Source organism: Camellia sinensis, chromosome 2 (assembly GCF_055761805.1).
Source record: "Camellia sinensis isolate YWXY chromosome 2, ASM5576180v1, whole genome shotgun sequence".
NCBI classification, from domain to species: Eukaryota; Viridiplantae; Streptophyta; class Magnoliopsida; order Ericales; family Theaceae; genus Camellia; species Camellia sinensis.
The window spans coordinates 52,643,048-52,660,949 of record NC_138962.1 but is presented as its reverse complement, the minus strand read 5'-3'; the positions used below and the strand labels follow the sequence as shown (position 1 = coordinate 52,660,949).

Here is a 17,902-nt window from a genome sequence, read left to right as displayed (position 1 = left end):
AATGTGGCTAGTATTGTTCCCGAACCTTCTGCATCTGTCAAGCACACCTATTGGTAACGCAATTTGCAATGATAGAAATGGAGCCAACGAACAACATAGCATGGCATTGCGTCGAACTGAAGAGCTAGGAAATGAATTGAGAGGCAAGTATGAACTTGTCCGTGAGTTGGAGGGTAGGATGGAGTTCATCGAAATAATGTTTGGTGCACAGGCTGTAAATCTGTTAATTGGGTTTGAAAGTGTTATAGTTGCCAAGGACGCTAAAATCACACGTTTGAACACAGTGGTAGGTCAGCAGAAATAAACAATTAGAAATTTGGAAGATCAAGTTGACGATCGTAAGGTGTATGAAGTCACACAGTTAGTTAGGAAGGACATGGCAAATGAACATGGTGTAGTCGTGGAAGATGTGGAAGTTATGGACGGTGTTGATGTGAGGAGTGTTACTGGATGCGAATTTGGTGTATCATTGGATAAAACGGACCACCTGACTGATACGCATCCGGTGTTGGGCGAAGATGGTAGTATTGACTATGTAGTAAGTGGAGGCATTGGGGCAAAAGTGAAATGCAAAGCCGAACCAATGATTACATCGTTGGTGAAGTGGGTGAAGAACAAGCCAAGACAGGAATTCAGACTGTATGGTTATGAGTACACCGGGATTTTCCAGCGTAACAAACATAATGCAAGGCCATCAATTAGTAAGGGTATTGAAACTGGAGTAATATACAACGTGGACAATGTGGACATGGAATGGGTTTGGTATGAACAGAAAACATAAAGTTTGGAATTTGTTGAGCGATGACGAAAAGAAGTTGGTTGAAAATGCTTATGGCTTTAACGGCGATAGGTGAGTTGTGGTGTTTGGCTTTTTGTAATGTATGATTGGTAATGTGTTAGAACTGGTACTGTAGTAATGAAATTAACGGTGATCACTTGTTTGTAGTGGTGTAATTTGGGACGGTATGTGTAGACACCCCATTTTTGACCGTCCTCAAGACTTGGACGTCATCGTTTGAACACCAGATGATCACCCATGTTTCTGTTCGTCTTGAGTTCTCGGAGGTTTCAGCTACGCGCTTTGCCTCAAGACCTCTCGACTTGTTTGTTTTGTGTTTGGTTTTGCACCAAATACTTGTTGTTTTGCTTCTGAGGGTGGGACATAGCTTGTTGGCCATCCCCACACCTCACTGGCCATGGCCTGAGGCTACCGGCCCTGTTTTCTTGCTACCGGCCAAAAGTGTTGGCCGGTCGGCATTGTGTTTGGTCGGCCGGCCACTGATTTTGGTCAATCGGCCACTTTTTCTGGCCAAGACCTTTTCTTGAGGGGGTTTGAACCTTTTGAACCTTTGGTTTTAGCTTCTTGAGGAAGTTTGAACCTTTTGAACCCTTGGTTTTAGCTTCTTGAGGAAGCTCGAACCCTTTGCTCCAAGCTTCTAAGAGAAGCTTGACCCCTTTTTAGCTTCTTGAAGAAGCTTGGCCCCTTTGCTCCAAGCTTCTAAGAGAAGCTTGGACCTTTTTTAGCTTCTTGAGGAAGCTTGACCCCTTTGCTCTAACTTCTTCAAGAAACTTGATCCTTTTTGCTTTAGCTTCTAAGAGAAGCTTGGTCCCTTTGCTCCGAGCTTCTAAGAGAAGCTTGGACCTTTCTTCCTCTATAAAAGAAGAGCTCCTCTTCCATTGCAAGGGTTGAAAAAAAAATGGTCTAAGGCACAAGAGTTGTATCTCTCTCTATCTCTATATTTTGAGCTCCAAAAGTGTTGGTTCTTGCCCCCTTTGCACCACACCTCATAGCCACACACCTCCACCACGCATCTAAGGTCCTTGGAGGCCATTTTTAGAGATTGAAGGTCTGATTTTTTGGTCTCAAAACTGCTGGTTTTGCTGGAACTACAAGGGTAACACACTTTACCCTCTTTTGGTCTTTATTTTGCTTCATCTTTTAGCCATACTTAGAAGCATTTTCGAGCTTTGTCATAAACTGAAAAAAGTCTTATTTTGAACTCCTTTTGAAGTTTGTTTAAGATCACTTTCATGTTTGGGATTGTTTACTCCCTCTTAGGCCTTATTTGGCCTCATTTTTGTGCCTTTTTTGTGAGCTTCGGGACCACCTTGTATTGGCCCTCTCACCACTGAAATCCCATCCCCTCTCCTTATTGTCTTGTTTACTTGCATTTTTGGCCTTACAAAGGAGCCCATATTTGCACACTTCTTGAGCTCGGTTCAGGCCTTTTTCAGTGAGTTTTAGGGCTTGCTTGAACTCTTTCTAGAGCTGTTTTTGTCATTTAAGGCTTGCCTCTTGCATGTGTAGAGCAACCCCCTTCATAGCTTTTCAAAGTAGCACCTCATTCTTGCATGTATTGGATACATTTCAGTGGGTATTTGGTCATATTTTGGCATGTCATGAATCTGTTTTGGGCTGGTTTAGTGACCCCTTGAATGCTTCATACACTTGTAGTGTAAATCCCCTAAACTAGCTTCACATGCTTCATGCTTTGTCATGTCTTGTTAGCTTGTTTGGTTTATATTTCAGCATGTTTTTGGTAATGTTTTGCCATATCATGACCTTATCCATAGTTGGTTTGGTCATCCTTTGCATGCTCCATATAGGTGTAGAACAAATCTTGTTTACTAGCCTCTTGTGCATGATGTTTTGACTCATCATCCTAGCATATTTTGGCTTTACTCTAACATGATTTTATGCTTATTTTGGGCTATCCTAGGACTGTTTTGGGCTGCCATGGCCATATCACTCATGCTTTGTATAGTTATAGTGTAAATGCTTAGGCTAGTCTTGGGTTTTGAGGCCCCTACCATGCATATCATTAGTGTTTGCATGCTTTGGAGTCATTTTGGAATCATTTAGCATGCCATTTCAGAGCTGGAATGTATGCCATTGTATGCCATGTTTCATCCTTGCATTGCTCTTGGAGAGTTGCATTTTGTGCCTTAGGCTTGGAGCCCTTACATTGCGCATGTTTGCATGAATCTTGGGCCTTGTTCTCATCTCATATGGCCACTGTTTTGGACCTATTAGAGAGCTATCCATCTTGGTGTAAATCCATCCTTTACGTGTTCTTGCATGCTCGCCTTGCATGTTGTTACATACTTGGCTTATTAATATGTTGTTGCATGTTTAAGTGATATCGCATTTGGCATGCATCTTTGATTAAGTTGCTTAACATGTTGTTACATGTCTTGCATACTTGCATGTTTAAGTTGCACTTTGCATGCTTGTTAGCTTGCATACTTGTTACATGCTTGCATGTTTGCATACTTATTCACATGCTCATATTGCATGCTTAGATTGCATATCATTGCATGCATCCCATCCCTCTTGATCAATCATGATAGAGATTGGGGGCCTTATGTGTTTGTGTGCATTACATTTGACATTGAAATGCACACTTGTCCTTTTGGGCCATTATGCATCGAAATGCGTAATTGGTGGCCCGAGGGTCGAGGACTATCCTTCCTTGAGTTCATAACATGATAGGGAGGTTGGTTGTGCAAATATTGCATCATAAATGCTTTGCCATGCTCTGTTTGTCCTCTGCTGCTGTCAAACAGGATTCTGCAGGAATGGATAGCCGACCGACCACATTGAGTGCCGGCCGACTACATATTTTTGGCCGAGAGCCATACTTTTGGTCGATGACTAGTTTCCTATGGCCGGTGATGTTTCCTCTTGGTCGGTGACATCCCACAGTGTTTAGGGAGTGTTCCAGAACCAACCTTGGGACTTTTGCAATTTTCAGAGGCATAAAGCAGTGTAAACAGAGGCAACATGAGCATGGCGTTGGATTTCCGAGCGAAGCTGAGCATGTGTGCATGTAACCCTTTTCTCGAGGTTGTTTTATTATTTTCTTAACTTAATTAATTTTTTTTAATTAGTTAAGTGGTTGTGTAATATTTAATTAGCTTGTTAGTTAATTAATTTATATTATTCTTTTGGTCCCTCCAAGAGAGAGCGAATTATGTAATAAGCGTGTGTGTGTGTGATGCATGTCTTCCAACCTCCACTTCTTTCTCCCTTTTACTTACCTGCTTTTGATGGTTAGTACTAGGGCATATTTCAATTAGCATCCTTATGCTCGTATGTTTGCATCATTCGTCTGTATTGCATGCACCGGGCTCGGCGCATCATGCTAACTGCATTGTATTTTCCATTCCAAAGCTGAATACATGCTATCTGTTGCATTTCATATGCCATCTCAAAATAGCCGAGCCTATTTCTAGTTGGATTTTTCATGCGTTGTATTAGCCATCTTAACATGAGCTAGGATCATATATTTGATTACTAACTAGCTTTTGTTTTGGCTCGGAGTACTAGGTAAGCTTTTATGCTTTAGCATCCTTGCATGTGTGTGAGTGACTGCCATGATAGCATGCTTACCATGAGGCTATTTGCTTATGTGATATAACTGCCTGAATGCCTGTGGGTGAAGGTTGGATTATCTGAATTGAAATAATGCATTGACTGTGAGTTTTAAGCCCACTAGATAGTGGCGAAATCATCTTTTCTAAGCTCACCTGAGGGTGGCAAAATCTGCATTTTAGCCTACTTGCGAGTAGCAAACCGCTTTCAAAAACAAACATGAAATGTTTTGTTCCAATTCAGGCGATCCAGTCTATACTTGTATGCTATGTACATCACATAGTAAATCTAAGCTAATAACCGGAATAAGAGCACATATGTTTTCAAAACCCGATATCATGGTTAGTAGAGGCCGATCTTTGATCGGGCGAGCGGGGGTGCTCACGAAGTGACCTTCCCCAATCGTACCCAAGTGTCCGAGCCAAGGCAACTTTGGTGATGACGGACACGTGGCCTTAGGCACGAGTCAGGGTTTCCTAAATTCCCCCAAAATAAAATATTTAGATGGCGACTCTATATCTGGCAAAGCAGTTCATGTTTGGCACTTCTTTACAAAAAATCTATTTTCCAAAAACGATTTGCCAGACTTGGACTCTTTGATGATTCATCGGTCTTGCATTGCACTCTGCGAGATTAGATACAGGACCATGACATTTGAGTCCTGAACTGTAGTGAGCCCAAATAAACAAAACGGTATTCCCTCCCGGGATGTTCGGGGACGTCTACAGTATGGAGAATGGAATCCAACTTCTTTTTACAAACATTCGAGATTTGGTCAAATAACGTTCAATACACGGGAACGTAAGTTTGTTTTAGAATCAAAGTTTTACATTATGGGTTAGTTGAGTAAGTTGATGTTGTAGGTCATTTGATGTCATAGTTTCTGATGGTGAACTTAACTATTTATGATAAATGATATGGTGCAGGTGATCGACGGGTATGGTTATGTGATGATGGATATGCAGAAAGAGTTGGCAGTTAAAGGCAAGACACGGGACATGTTGTACGTGTACAGTACCGTATGTTCGGTATGTCGAATTGTTTCTGCAACATACTCACATCCCATTAGACAACCTCCAGTCACAGTTGAAGTGTGTAATTTGAACTCATATTTTAGCATGGTTTGTAGGACATGATGCGTAATCCTAGTGCAATTTCGAGGACAAAATATCTGAATGTGCACATCAAAGCTGCCAAAGGACACAGATACACACATTAACCAATATATCATGTGAGGCATTAGACTGTGATGGTGCACAACGTCGAGGCCAGAACGTGGAAGCATTACAATTCTTTGAAACAGAGACGAGGCATGCGAGATGAACATTATAATGAGGCGTTAAAAGTGGTAAGTAGTGTTTGAATGTTAGTTAAGGTTGCGTGTATTGTAATTATTTGGTGTGTTCTATTTCGTGGATATTGTTGGTGTTGGATCAGTAATGTTTTATGCGTTGTTGGTAACGTTATGTTAGGAATGGTACGTACTGATTTGTTAAATGGTTATGGTGTGATGTTGGTAAAACCAGTGGGTGGCTGACCACCACAACAGGTTTGTCAACCTAAGGATGGCAGATGACAGAGCTAAAAATGGAAATTTTGATGGACCGCTGGTAGCAGCACTGGATTGTCCGTAGCAGGGTTCGAACACGTAAGATTTGTGGATGGCATTTATGATTTACTGATTTTGATGTTTAATATGACTTGTGTTGGATTGCCTTAAATTATGCGCGTTGACAATTGTTTTGTGGTGCAGGTCGGACTGTGCAATTATAGTTTGTTTCATCATTCGGCTACATGTTCAGGGCATTCAAGTTGACACTTTGATGGACGGACTAACCCCGAATGCAATGCGTGCAATGATGATGAGGACGTTCATCAATGACCTGACAAGAGGGTTGTGTGCACGGATCAAGTAATGTGTTTGGCCCTACCCAGGACTCAGTATTTTAGTGTTAATGGTGACACTTATTATGATTTGTGTTTGAATGGTAATAGTAGCCAGATGTCTGGTTGTTGATTTGTTTAGGCAATTTTTTGAGTGGTGAACGGTTAAGATTTTTTTTTGCTAGTACTGTTTTGTAGATAGATATGTTGTTTTGCTTGAACAGTGTTTTGAAGTTCAGCTAATACTTGGGAATGGCATTTTATTAATTATTAGGTATAATGTCGTTATGAAATGATGTCAGTTTGCGTATTCGCAGTGTCAAGATTCTTAGGCGAATGGTATGAATATTGTTTGGGTAGAATAGCCATACACGGCCAGCACGACACATTGGTTTCGTTGCATGTTTTCCTAATTTGGTTAAGCATTTTGGCCCAACGGCAAATGAAGTTTAGTTGCTACATTTCACATCCAACCCAACACTGCATTGTGTGCTAAACACATCATAGGGTAATGTGAACAAGAAAACACCGGACGATAAGCATTAGTATCCGTTAGTGTCACACCTAATACCGTATTGGGAAAAAACAATGCTAGTATTCAGTCTGATTGACTTAAATTTGTGATTAGAAGTCGAATGTGCGTTGAAACCCAAAGTTGGTTTATTTTAAAAAGGTACTAAATCTCACAACACTCGCACCGGAAAATGCAATTAGTACATTGTAAACTTAATAAAATAGTTAGTAAGGTATGGACATGGTAAGTTGATAGGCAAACAAAAATCATTTGGGAGAAAAAAATTTATGTAAATATCGTGAACGATGCGAATTGTGAAATAAAACAAGAGTATTGGAACTTTGAAGTAACGTATATGATGTAATAACATGTACACAAATGTGCAAACAATCGGAAAAGTAAGGTATATGAATTAGCTATGATAATTTGTCAGTGAAATAGAACAACCATACATGTCCACCACGCTACATTGGTTCGGTGGATGTTTTCATAATGTTGTAAAACATTTTGCCGCAACATGTAAACCAAGTGTCGTGCGAGAAACAAATAGATAACATTCACGTTAAGAATGTGAAAAACTGTACGGTGTGAACATGATAAGCTGATACACCAAAAAAAAAAAAATAAATAAATTGGGAAACCTATATTTATCTTATAGTGTCGACATTGCGAATTGGGAAATAACGCAAATGTAATGTAATTGCGAATTAACGCATACGATTTAATAACATGAACATAAATTTGAACGCAAATGAAAAATAAAGGGACGTGAATTAGCTAAGATAGTTTGGCAGCAAAGTAGAACCGCCATACATGTCCACCATGCTACATTGGTTCGTTGCATGTTTTCCTATTGTGACGACCCATTTTGCTGTAACGGCCGCACCGAATCCGCTGAACCACCTCACTTTTGGACAGGATCTGTTTCCGTTTGGGCTTTCCAGGTGGGCATTTATAAATAGGTCGTGCGATGAGGTAATCTGTTGTTGCCAAATTTGGTTTCCCCACTGGGTGAATAGCCCCGGAATACGCCACCCTGAACTCGTGCACATGGTAAAATGAATTAATGAAGTCATATATGTTCTTACCACTATTCTGGAAAGCTACAACCGCATGTGAGCATGGGAATCCATTTAATTGCCACTGGAAACATGAACATGTACGTGTCCCAAAATCGACCAACACCGATAGGTGTGAACAGACCTTAAACACGTTGTCATCGGACTGACTAACAATCCACGACTTATTATAATTGTACGTCGATTCCAAAACCTTTGCCATCTTCGGGCAAAGCTCCCTGGCCCAAACACTGGATCTAACTTTACATTTAGACCTCTGCTCCATGATTTGGCCCCTAATCGGATCCACTAACTGAGTAATGGATAGATACCGAGCCTTCCGAACCCAGTTGTTGAATGATTCGACAGCATTGGAGCACATCTCACCATACCTGCGGCCTCTGGCAAAATGTAGAAAAATACGGTTGGTGTGCGAAGACAATATTTAATAAAAAAATTTGTGTGAGGGGTCGTTACGAAACGTTACTTGAAATGTGCATTTAGCTAATGTTGTGGACGCAAATCTGTCAAAAAATTACCAACAACAGTTGGGTTACATTGTTTCAATAGCTCAATGTTGTGGTTGAATGAAGCCACAGTGAGTGCATAGGCACATTCTCGTAACTTGCGCGTAAGCCTGAGTTTTTGTTTAGTGTTTACGTATTTCATACGATCTCTCAGGTTCATTTAAAAATGTAACAAACAGAATACGTGGTGTGCCGTCGAGAAGACGGTAGACATCGCATGGAGTAAACCGACATTGTAATCAGACACAAACGTCAACGTCCTACTACCATTCATAACTTCGGCCAATTGACGCAAAAACCACTCCCAATTAGATGCATTCTCAACATCAACAACAGTAAAGGCAATTGGGAATAACCCCGTGAATTAACATTAACACAACATATTGGGAACATGTTACGTTTAGGACCACAAATTTCGAAAAAACTACTAAACCGGTGTAAATTAGGACTTGGTTTTTGACCTTCAGTAGTGACGTCGAAGTGTGCACATGTGCTACAACAATGTAGCATAAAACACACATACCTTGGTTGCCATCCTTGGCAGTGGCTGCAAGCAAAGTACCTTTGAACCTCTCTTTTAGGCACGTCCCGTTGAGGAATAAAAGTGGACGGCAATGTTTGAACCCATCCATGCATTCGCGAAAGGCTATAAAATACCGTACGAACCTCTCTGTTTCTTGCTCGAAATCCATATTAATGAAATTGTGTGGGTTGTTTTCCATGACGGTGTCACTATACCACCTGAGTTGGTCATATGACATTGCATGATCACCATAAATTGTCGATCATGCTTTTTCCACCCCAAACCACGCTACACAACAACTAATGTCCAACCCATACCTGTCTATCATATCAAACACCACGTTTGTCGGCCAGGTAAGCGGCTGTTCGTGCACATGGTCGGCAATGACATCGGACACCAAATCTGACCCAGTCTGGAGGCTCCTTTACGTCCTCACAGTAGCACCACACAAATGTAAGTTGTTAAACCTCTTCAAACACAAAATCCCGTTGGATGCGAACACCTGGGCGTGAACCAAACAAGGACAGGTAGTTGACGTTGCGAACTTACACACTGGTTTGATTTGCATAGAATCATTTTTAATGTACTTAAATTGAAACCCGCATTCGACCACATATTTGCATAATATCATCCGAAATTCATTAGCCCCTGCCACCAAAAAATTGTCCAACATGTGCAATACCAAATGCCCACTTCGCGGACACGATTTATGAGTACAATACAAAGGTAACAAATCTATCCATTCTTCCATATCAGAATTATTACTATCATTGTTATCGCCAACCTCATTAGTATGAGCATCTATGGCGCAGCCATCAATGACTGACCCGTAACATCTTGTTTGAACAAGCACGTCAATATGTTCCAACCCGAATGACTTTGCTAATGAAAACATATTGTTCACATCGTCATCAGAATCAACCTTAAACTTGTTACACCCCGGAATGTTGAACAAGAAAAACACCAGCCCTGGTAACAACCTATCAAACTTGCCGCAAACACCATCAACCAACAGTTCAAATGTGGAATTTTGGTGAAGACGAGCAACCGCATTTGTCTGGCCAAATGTACACAACAGCAAAATGACACACTCCATTCCTGGAACAAACGACATAACGTTATAAACCTTCCGCAGATGTAAACATACCAAACTGTACAAAAATTATAAGCAAAACATTATATAGATTACAAGCATCATTGTACCAAACAATGTATTAAAAATCGGAAGTAAATGTTCACATCACCATGCCAACACCAGACATAAACTTCGTGGGTTTCCACCAAATAAATATCATAATAACACACGAACAACTAATACACAAAACTATACGAACACATCAAAAATAAACAACTCCGCAATAACGACAACAAACCTGGGCAAATGCACAACACCTATCTCTGTCAATCAGAATGACTACCACAACAAACGAACAACAACCCACATCGTCTTGATGAACCCTCAAATCGATACAACATCAACAGATGTAACACCACGTAAGGCATCATCACCCATCCCTGCAATCATTCCACAAAATCCCCTAAAAAAATGGAAAATATTACACCATACTTTACCCAAACCCACCAAGATCCCAACAAAACATTAGCACCAAATCTCAATCAAGGGCAAATAAGTAAACTCTAATATTACTAAATCAAATCAATAATAGATACTACAAATAAAAATGACCAATTGGTTTATAAAAAAATATTCAGGACTAAATGGACTAACATTCCCTTAAATGGGATTTATGAGTAATTTTTCCAAGTGTAATTTACACAAAAAAAATATTAATTTGATAGAAAAAGTTACAGTTTTTTTTATTTATTCATATGATATTATTTTTAAAATTTTCACCAGAATGATATTTTTTTAATAAAAAATTAAAAAAATCTATTAGTTTATTATTATAAGTTTAATTTCTAGTTAAATTTGTTAGAATATAGTAAATAATTAGGAAATGTGAACTATTTGACTTGAAAACAATCCGATGAAGGATTGTTTATTCTTGCTTGATTATCAAAATATATTAAAAAAATTTAAAATGTTCACAACCACAAATTAAATTTGCTGTAATTGTAGAAAGTGAGAAAATAAAACTATCTTGAATAGATGGGATGGTACAATGATTGAAACATTATACTTCTGGTTGCAATCAGACATGTTCAATGTTCGAACAGTCTTGCTGTCCAATCTCGTTGGGCATAATCTTAACAAATTATTCAATCCTCTACAGCATCTAAAATATAATTAGATTAAAAAAATTAAATTTTTTTAAAATTATATCACATCATTTATTAATGTATTTATTGATATATCAATTTATACATATAGCATTATTCTAATCTTACAGTACAACAATAAATGTTGTGAGTACCTGTCTTACATAAATATAAAATATAAAAATATTTAATTATTTAATATAACTTTACATTAAATTAATGAATTGATTTTTGAAATATTAATTATTGCATTACATTTTTAATGTAAATAAGTGAACAAAATAATGATGAAAGTACAAGGAAAAATTTATAAGAAAATTCTCTTTTAAGTATTTATACCTCAATTAGTCCATAAGTTGTTATTGTATTCCAATAAGTCCTTGTTTGGTTCAAATTTCCTGAATTTAATTTTTTAAAATTTGAATTATTTATTTATTTATTTTTAGTGTATAATTGAATATAATTTATTTGCTTTCTTTGAAATGTTGAATGACCTAAGTAAAAATTATTGTTAGAACATCTTCAATAATGTAATATATATATACTTTATCCAAAAAAAATGAAATATATATATTCTCGCAAGGGTGTATTTTTTATGTTTCAACTATTAATAGACTTGTACAATAGATTTTATTTAAAAAATATAAAAATAAAACATAAATGTTTTAACTAGATTGAAATCAGGAAAAATTACTCATAAATCCCATTTAAGGAAATGTTAGTCCATTTAGTCCTACATGTTTTTTTATAAACCAATTGGTCCTTTTTATTTGTAGTATCTATTATTGATTTGATTTAGTAATATTAGAGTTTACTTGTTTACCCTTGATTGAGATTTGGTGCTAATGTTTTGTTGGGATCTTGGTGGGCTTGGGTAAGGTATGGTGTAATGTTTTCCATTTTTTTAGGGGATTTTGTGGAGTAATTGGGGAGATGGGTGATGATGCCTTACGTGGTGTTACATCTGTTGATGTTGTATTGATTTGAGGGTTCATCAAGAAGGTGTGGGTTATTGCTCGTTTGTTGCGGTGGTCATTCTAATTGACAGAGATAGGTGTTGTGCGTTTGCCCAGGTTTGTTGTTGTTATTGTGGAGTTTTTGTTTTTGATGTGTTCGTATAGTTTTGTGTATTAGTTGTTCGTGTGTTATTGTGATGTATATATTTGGTGGAAACCCACGTAGTTTATGTCTGGTGTTAGCATGGTGATATGAACATTTACTTTCGATTTTTAATACATTGTTCGGTACAATGTTGCTGGTAATCTATATAATGTTTTGCTTATAATTTTTGTACAGTTTGGTATGTTTACGCCTACCGCAGGTTTATAACATTATGCCATTTGTTCCAGGAATGGAGTGTGTCATTTTGCCATTATGTACATTTGGCCAGACAAATACAGTTGCTCGTTTTCACCAAAATTCCACATTTGAACAGCCAGTTGATGGTGTTTGCGGCAAGTTTGTTAGGTTATTGCCAGGGCTGGTGTTTTTCTTGTTCAACATTCTAGGGTATAACAAGTTTAAGGTTGATTCTAATGACGATGTGAACAATATGTTTTCATTAGCGAAGTCATTCAGGTTGGAACATATTGACGTGTTACAGGTCGGTCATTAATGGCTGCGCTGCGGATTCTCGTACTGATGAGGTTGGCGATAACAATGATGGTAATAATTCAGATATGAAAGATCGAATGGATTTGTTGCCTTTGTATTGTACTCATAAATCGAAGATGTTCTTGTTCGCGGGATGGGTGTTTGGTATTACACATGTTGGACAATTTTTCGGTGGTGGGGCTAATGAATTTCAGATTATATTATGCAAATATGATATCGAATGCGGGTTTCAATAGAAGTACATTAAAAATGATTTTGTGCGAATCACAGTAGTGTTTAAGTTCGCAACGTCAACTGTCTGTCTTTGGTTGGTTCATGCCCGAGTGTCCGCATCCAACGGGATTTTGTGTTTGAAGAGGTTTAACAACTTACATTATTGTGGTGCTACTGTGAAGACGTACAGGAACCCCCAGGCTGGGTCGGATTTGATGCCCAATGTTATTGCCAACGGTGTGCGCGAACAACCGTTTACCTGACAGACAGACGTGGTGTTTGATATGAAAGACGGGTATGGATTGGACATTAGTTATCGTGTGGCGTGGTTAGGGGTGAAAAAAGCACGATCGGCAATTTATGACGATCATGCAATGTCGTTTGACTAACTCAGGTGGTACAGTGACGGCGTCATGGAAAATAACCCACACAGTTTCATTAATTTGGATTTCGAGCAAGAAATAAGGAGGTTCGTATGGCATTTTATAGCCTTTCGCGCATGCATGGATGGGTTCAAACATTACCGTTGTGACAATCCTTACCACTGTTTACTGATTAACCATTGATTACTGCTAAACTGAGACTAAACATGTTAATTGACTGACTGACTGAAATCTGGAACTGATTGATTGTCTGTATCCGTTTAAGTGCATCTCTATCTGTACGACTGTTAAACTATTTGTTCATGTTTTATGTTTTAAACTGCAAATTGAAGGCCTTATCGGCGGCCGAATCTAAAATTGATTAGTGATATGTGTTAATCATAATTTATGTGATTTTATGGCATATTTATTTGAAATGTGATTTGGTATGATTAAATAGATTAAAATAAGTTAAATTACACAAGTTGCATTATTTATAACTTTGCCACTTAGTGGCCCACTTCATACCATATGTTGAGACTTGAATTATACATTGTGTAGCATCATTTCCTCAGCCATTCCTTGAGTCCTTAGCCGACTAGAGATAGAGAGAGTGAGGAAACTTGAGTTCAACAATTTTAGCTTGGTGATTTGAGGAAATTGAAGGTTGATTGCATGTTTGGACTCCTACATCTAGAATTGGAGACTTAAGGTAGAGATTATACCTTCTTGTTCATGTATTCAAGTTATATGTTGCATGGTTTATGGAAGTCTAGAGATTAAGGTCATGAATTAGCTTAATTTGTTGAATCAAAGCTTAATCTTTGCATGCATGGGCATATTCTTGCATTTTGAAGTTGTTCTTCACAAATTTGCCACATGCATGTTCATATTTTGAGTATAGTTCATGATTTTACCATGTTTTTGGAAGAATTAGCTCATTAGAGCATGTAATTGAAGCTTTGAATTGGTTTAAACTCATGCATGTCATGTTTGAGTTATGTTCTTGGAAATTGGTTTGAAATTGAGTTTAATTGAATTATCTTTGGGCTTTAATTTCTCAAATTGATCTTTGAAACATGTTATACTATGGGTTTTGAAGTGTTTTCCAGAAAATTAGCCCAAAAGGATCGAATTTGGTATATTGAAACTTGTTTTTGAGCTTGAGATTCAAATCTAGAAATTCCAGATTTTGGACTCACGCTCGAGCGGAGTGACTGGCGCTCGAGCGTGAAATTCGTGCATCCAGCACTTTACACTGTTTTACAGTCCGCTCGAGCGAGGTATTGGACACTCGAGTGAGGACTTGTGTCACACGCTCGAGCGGGTATCGAGCGCCCAATCGAGTGTGATTTTCACACATCCAATACTTTTACTGTAGCTTGCAGTCCGCTCGAGCGGATTGATTCATGCTCGAGCGGAGACCCTTGTCTGCATGTCTGCTCGAGCGGATATAGACACACTCGAGCGTAACTCCTATTTTTCAAAAATTCTGAAAAATGTTTTAAAGTGCATCCTTGCATCCTCATTCCATCCTAGGCATTCCTAGGCCTAGTTTAAGGCATTTTAATGAGGATATTGATGTAGAACTACACTGAGGCAACTAGGAATTTAGTTATTATTTTTCCAACTGTGTAGCTTAGTGTGTGTTCATTCTGCAACTGTGTAGGGTTGGCATTCGGAGACGCGTACTAGCTTATCTGTAGCCCAGAACTCTGTGAGTAACAATGTTATAAATATATGTTCGAAAGTAAATATTTTCTGAATGATCAACTGAACTGTTTTCTGAACTATTTACTGTTAACTGAATGAATGTTTCTCCTCTATTCTGAACTGTATTGTGGCATCCTTAGCAACTACTGTTACTGTTACAAAGATCTCTGCCAGTTCCTATTTTGGAACTTCTGTTTACTGTTACGATGGCCATTATTGACTGTTCGGTCTTTCAAGACCTACTATTTACTGTACTGTTCTGCTAATGGATGTACCACATATGACTGTTATGACTGAATGACTGATACACTGAATCAATTGACTGTTTTCAATACTGAAAGGACATTCATTCTTAACCTCTTTACGCATTATGTTATTTACTGGGCTTTAGCTCACTGTTTATACATATATGTAGGTGTTCAGGCACCAGACCGGAGCTAGGAGCGTGGGTTAGACTCCCTTTTGTCAAAGCCAACCACTGTGCCTCACTGCGAGGTTCCGAGCCTGTCAAGCTAGGGCTTTTGGGGTGTTTTAGTTTTCCCCCTTCTTGGTTATGTTCTGTATAGACTGAATGTTTTTGTACTGTACTGTTTTAAATAGGGATTAAGGCCTCGTTTGGCAAGAGGCTATTTTAGCCAATTAGCCAAAAAGTTACTAAATTAGCCAAAAAGCCAACAATCCATACCAAAAAGTCAAAGATTCTCTTTTCTCTCTACTTTTTGCACATCTTTTCGTAATTAGCCAAAAAGTTATCCCAAACATACAAGTTTTTTTTACCTACCTTTTTAGCCAAATAGCCAAAAAGTTACTAAATTAGCCTGTTCCCAAACGAGGCCTAAGTCCCTGCCCTAAATGATTGTATATATTATACATACTGTTTTGGTGCTGATTGTATATGTGTATATGATATGAAAAGTCTTTTTGTATACAGACTGTCATAGCTCATTGGACATCTTTTTTTACTGTTTTGGCTTCCGCCAGTCCCTGTACTCTGTAATTCTGTTTGACTGTTAAGCAGGCCTTCGGTAATCTCGGATTACTGGTCGGTTACGGTGCTAAACCCATAGGGGCAGGTTTGGGTTGTGACAACCGTCCACTTTTATTCCTCGACGGGATGTGCCTAAAGGAACTTTGCTTGTAGCCACTGCCAAGGATGGCAACCAAGGTCTGTATGTTTTATGTTACATTGTTGTAGCACACGTGCACACTTCAACGTCACCGCTAAAGGTCAAAAATCAGGTCTTGATTTACACTGGTTTAGTAGTTTTTTCAAAATTTGTGGGCCCAAACATAACATGTTCCCAATATGTTGTGCTAATGTTAATTCACAGGATTATTCCCAGCTGCCTTTGCTGTTGTTGATGCCGAGAATGCATCTAATTGGGAGTGGTTTTTGCGTCAATTAGTCAAAGTTATAGATGGTAGTAAGACGTTGACATTTGTGTCTGATTGCAATGCCGGTTTACTCCACACGATGCCTATTGTCTTCCCGACAGCACACTACGCATTCTGTTTGTTACATCTTCAAATGAACTTGAGAGATCGTATGAAATACGTAAACGCTGAACGAAAACTCGGGCTTACACGCAAGTTACGAGAATGTACCTATGCACCTGTAGTGGTTTCATTCAACCACAACATTGAGCTATTGAAACAATGTAACCCAACTATTGTTGGTAATTTTTAAAAGATTTGCATCCACAACATTGGTCAAATGCACATTTCAAGTAATGTTTCGTAACGACCCCTTGCACAAATTTTTTCATTGAATATTGTCTTCGTACACCAATAGCATTTTTCTACATTTTGCCAAGGGCCGGAGATATGGTGAGATGTGCTCCAATGCTACCGAATCACTCAACAACTGTGTTCAGAAAGCTCGGTATCTACCCATTACTCAGTTGGTGGATGCGATTAAGGGCCAAATCATGGAGCAGAGGTCTAAACGTAAAGTTAAATCCAGTGTTTGGGTCGGGGAGCTTTGCCTGAAGATGGCAAAGGTTTTGGAATCGGCGTACAATGACAGTAGGTCGTGGATTATTCGTCAGTTCAAGGACAATGTGTTTGAGGTTCGTTCACACCTATCGGTGTTGGTCGATTTTGGGGCATGTACGTGTTCATGTTTCCAGTGGCAATTAAGTGGATTCCCATGCTCATATGCGGCTATAGCTTTCCAAAATAGTAGTAAGAACATATATGACTTCATTGATTCATTTTACTATGTGCACGAGTTTAGGGCGGCGTATTCTGGGGCTAATCACCCAATTCCTACAATAAGGAAACCAAATTTGGCAACAATGGATTATCTCATCGCACCACCTATTTTTAAACGCCCACCTAGAAGGTCCAAACAGAAATGGGTGTTGTCCAAAGGTGAGGTGGTTCAACGGATTCGATACGGCCGTTGCGGTAAAATGGGTCATCATAATAGGAAAACATGTGAGGAACCAATGTAGCGTGGTGGACATGTATGGCGGTTCTACTTCGCTGCCAAACTATCGTAGCTAATTCACATCCCTTTATTTTTCATTTGCGTTCAAATTTATGTTCATGTTATTAAATCGTATACGTTAATTCACAATTACATTACATTTGCGTTATTTCCCAATTTGCAACGTCGGCGCTATAAAATAAATGTGGGTTTCCCATTTTTTTTTTTGGTGTGTGTATCAGCTTATCATGTTCGTACCGTACAATTTACCACATTCTTAACGTGAATGTTATCCATTTGTTTTTTGTACGACACTTGGTTTTGCATGTCACGACAAAATGTTTTATAACATTATGAAAACATCCACCAAACCAATGTAGGATGGTGGACATGTATGGTGGTTCTATTTCACTGACAAATTATCATAGTTAATTCATAGACCTTACTTTCTGATTATTTGCACATTTG

The 17,902-nt window shown here is 38.5% G+C and overlaps 1 protein-coding gene across 1 annotated transcript; it reads left to right on the top strand.

Moving 5' to 3' along the window:
- The first annotated feature begins 16,835 nt into the window (after positions 1–16,835).
- Positions 16,836–17,459, top strand: LOC114322807 (uncharacterized). The gene has a single exon (XM_028270228.2). It carries the CDS (start codon positions 16,836–16,838, stop codon positions 17,457–17,459), a length of 624 nt encoding a protein of 207 aa, XP_028126029.2.
- The last annotated feature ends 443 nt before the right edge of the window (positions 17,460–17,902 follow it).